Source organism: Neltuma alba, unplaced genomic scaffold (assembly GCF_004799145.2).
Source record: "Neltuma alba isolate B1F8T4 unplaced genomic scaffold, ASM479914v2 tig00012118_pilon, whole genome shotgun sequence".
Lineage (NCBI taxonomy): Eukaryota > Viridiplantae > Streptophyta > Magnoliopsida > Fabales > Fabaceae > Neltuma > Neltuma alba.
The window spans coordinates 354,832-358,276 of NW_021636670.1; the positions used below are offsets into that span (position 1 = coordinate 354,832).

Here is a 3,445-nt window from a genome sequence, read left to right on the forward strand (position 1 = left end):
GTGAATTTTTCTTACAAACCAAACCAAAAAATGATACTCCTCCGGTTCTAAATATAAAACCCTTATATAAACTGATAAATTTTTTATTTTATACTTAAAAAATGTGATTGAAAAGTACATTAAATAGATTTTTATTATTTCTCATATTTCTGATTTCTTTCTTACATTTAAAACTCTTTGGCAGTAGTAATCAATAGAGGGAAAAGTGAAAAAAAATGTCAAAGTAATATTTTCTTTATCTCCGCAGGCTTTGAGGTTTCTCAATGGCTGACATCGCTGTTACCGCGGCTGCAACTCTGTCGACACCGCTTGTGAATCTTGGGCTTAAAGCATTAAAGTCCATAGTTCAAAATCCCACGGCTTCGCGCGCTGAAATGCATAAAGCGCTCAACGATGGATTAAAGGATCTACTTGCTTCCCGGAGTGACAAGGACAGGGAAGTAGCTTTAAGCGATATCCAGAAAGAGCCGTCTCATGTTTACATGCGTTGGAAGGAGAGCGTATCAAACATTGAGAAAGAGGTGGCTTCCTTGAATGAAAAATATGAAGCAGGACGAAAGAAACGGTATGGATGTAAAGGACGAGATCCTGATAAGGAGACCATCAAAAGGGCACTCAATGAGGTAATCAAACTTACTGAAAAATGTCCAGATAAAATTCTAGTTGATAAGCTGCCAGAGCGGGTGATTAAAGAAATTGGTCTTCCATCAATTGCGGACTATCCGACTCTTAAGGAAGCCTTGGAAAACATTCAGACCCTGCTTCAAATTAACAGCGTAAAATGCGTGGCACTTTATGGACAAAAAGGGGTGGGGAAAACAATAATAGTGCAGCACTTGAATAACTACTTTTATGATAGCGTTGATAAGTTGTTTGATATGGTCATTTTCGTTAAAGTGTCAGCTGATGAGCAGACTAAAGACCTTCACATCCTGCAGAAAATTGCGGATCGAATAAAGGTGGATAGAGAAGGTAATGAATTTGAAGTTGCTGGAAGAATACAGAGAGTGCTAGTGAACAAAAGATATTTACTGATTTTAGATGGCGTAAGGCGCACAGCCGATGGGATTTGGCAGAAGTTGGATATTTCAAGAGACAAAAAAGATAGTAAGGTGGTAATAACCACGAGTTATCCTCTTGCTCGGAAATCAAAATGTGTCAACAGGAACGTCGATCTGAAAAAGTTATCCCCTCCTGAGGCATGGAAGATGTTTCGAGACATTGTTGGTGACAATTATTTACCACACCTACCAACCGCCAGGCTGGTATGCAAGAGGTTCTGCTCTGGTCTTCCCCTCCTTATAGATCCCATTGCAAAGTCTTTTAAATATCAAGAGTCTCCCCCTGATTGGCAGAAGGCTTTGAACGAATGGACGCCTTGGCCTCAAGTTGGAATCGATGAATTGAAAGAGTTATACTCAAAGTTGGAACTTTGTTATCAACTGTTGGGTGACCGAAGTAAACAAAAATGCTTCCTTTATGCTTCACTATATCCTGCAAACAGCAAGATATACACTGACTACTTAGTGGAGTGTTGTATAGTTCAGGGCTTTCTCGGCGCTGTTGATACAGATGCTAAGTATAGTGGCATGCGCAGTCGAGCAATTACTACGATATTGAGGCACCTTGTTAATGTTGCATTCTTGGAGGAAGGGGAACAAATGAGGTATGTAAAAATGAATGATCTCTACAGGCAACTTGCTTTATATATATCATCCAAAGATTCAGAATGTAGAACTTACGTTGATGATGAAGAACGTCAGGAGTCCTTTAGATCAGAATTATGGCAGCAGGCTAGATGGGTTTCTATGGTTGGCACTAACAGGAATATTCTTCCGGAAAACCAAACTTGTGGGAGTCTTCAAACTCTATTGCTACAAAAGAATCTAGAGTTGGTTGAAATTCCACCAGCCTATTTTGACAGCATGGGCAATCTTCTTGTGTTAAACTTATATCGAAATAAAATAAGAAGGTTACCATCTTTGTCAGGATTAGCCAGGCTTAAAGCGTTCTATCTAAATGGTTGTTCAGACTTGATAATATATCCATCTCAAATCCAACCACTTAAACATCTTGAGATATTTGACGTTCGAGATACTGGGGTGAATTTTGTGCCATGCTTGGAAAGTTTGCGGTGCCTAAGAATCTCATACATTGCAAGCAGTAATTATCAAGGAATTTCAGAGCTTCGCAAATTAGAAGAATTGACCATTGAAGTAAAATTCCTGCAGCAGTGGTGTCGTGATGCTGAAAATATTTTATCAGAAGTTGCTTCTTTGGAAAATTTATCAACTTTCAGGTGCGGCTTTCCTTCTTCAGAAATACTTGGAAAATTCCTGGAGACCAGCAAATCATGGAGAGGTAAGAAGCAATTTACTTCATTTCAATTTTTCGTGGGATGTGAAATCTCAAAACGTCCCAAAATCATTGAGTCTTTTAAGGATAGAATTTTCAAGTATGTAAAGTATTGTAATGGTGACAAAAAAGATGACTTGGCAATCACTGAGATACTCTCCCAAGCTGAAGCATTTGAGTTAATCTGTCACAACAATGTTGCAAATTTATGTGAGTTGGCAAGGTCATCAAACTTGGAATATCTCCGTATTTTACTTATCGACGGGTGCAATCAAATGTTAGTTGTTGTTCGAGGAGATCTGGTTTGCAATGCTATTAATGGCACCTTACCTAACAATGCAAGTCTCTTGCCAAACTTGGATCAATTACATTTGGACAATTTGCGAGATGTGAGGTGTGTTTTTAGGGGTCCTTTTCATCCCGGAAGCTTTTCCATGTTGCATACTTTGACATTGAAGAATTGTCCAGAGTTGACAAGTATCTTTTTCAATACAGCCGCTGATGAATTTCCTGAATTGCAGAAGTTAGTGGTTCAAGATTGTTCAAAAATTGAGGTTCTCATCAGCGGGCAAAGCATACTTCCGAAGTTGAAGATATTGACGTTGGATAACTTGTTAAACTTCAAATCCATATGCCCAAATAAAAATTTAGCATGGAGTTCTTTGGAGCGGTTAAATGTACAAAATTGCCCTGAGTTGAAAGCTCTACCTTTCAACACAACCAATGCAGCGAAACTAAGAACCATTAAAGGTGAGAAAGAATGGTGGAGCAATTTGGAGTGGACTCCTCTTGAGGTTCACAAGCGATTTGAATCTACATTTTCAGTTTCTACTTAATATTTCCTTAGTGCTTTTTGTGCTTATCAATGTTGGTGTCAAAAGTAAAAGACTTGGTTGTTCGAGGATGTTTGGTTCAAATGTTTCTTTATTGCTTATAATAGTCAGTACTGAAAAGTGCAAGACTTGTATGTTTTTTTATGCTTTCAAATGATAGTATGCTGCAAAATCTCACAAAACATCGTCAACCTTGGTATCTGTTAAAATGTTTACTAAAAGTTATTTTGGCTAGTCTTTTTTCTTTTCATCTTAGG

General features: G+C 38.1%; 1 protein-coding gene across 1 annotated transcript; it reads left to right on the forward strand.

The window, feature by feature from the left end:
• Positions 1-263: 263 nt before the first annotated feature.
• On the forward strand, positions 264-3,191 carry LOC114723039 (disease resistance protein At4g27190-like). The gene has a single exon (XM_028909179.1). It carries the CDS (start codon positions 264-266, stop codon positions 3,189-3,191), a length of 2,928 nt encoding a protein of 975 aa, XP_028765012.1.
• Positions 3,192-3,445: the final 254 nt, after the last annotated feature.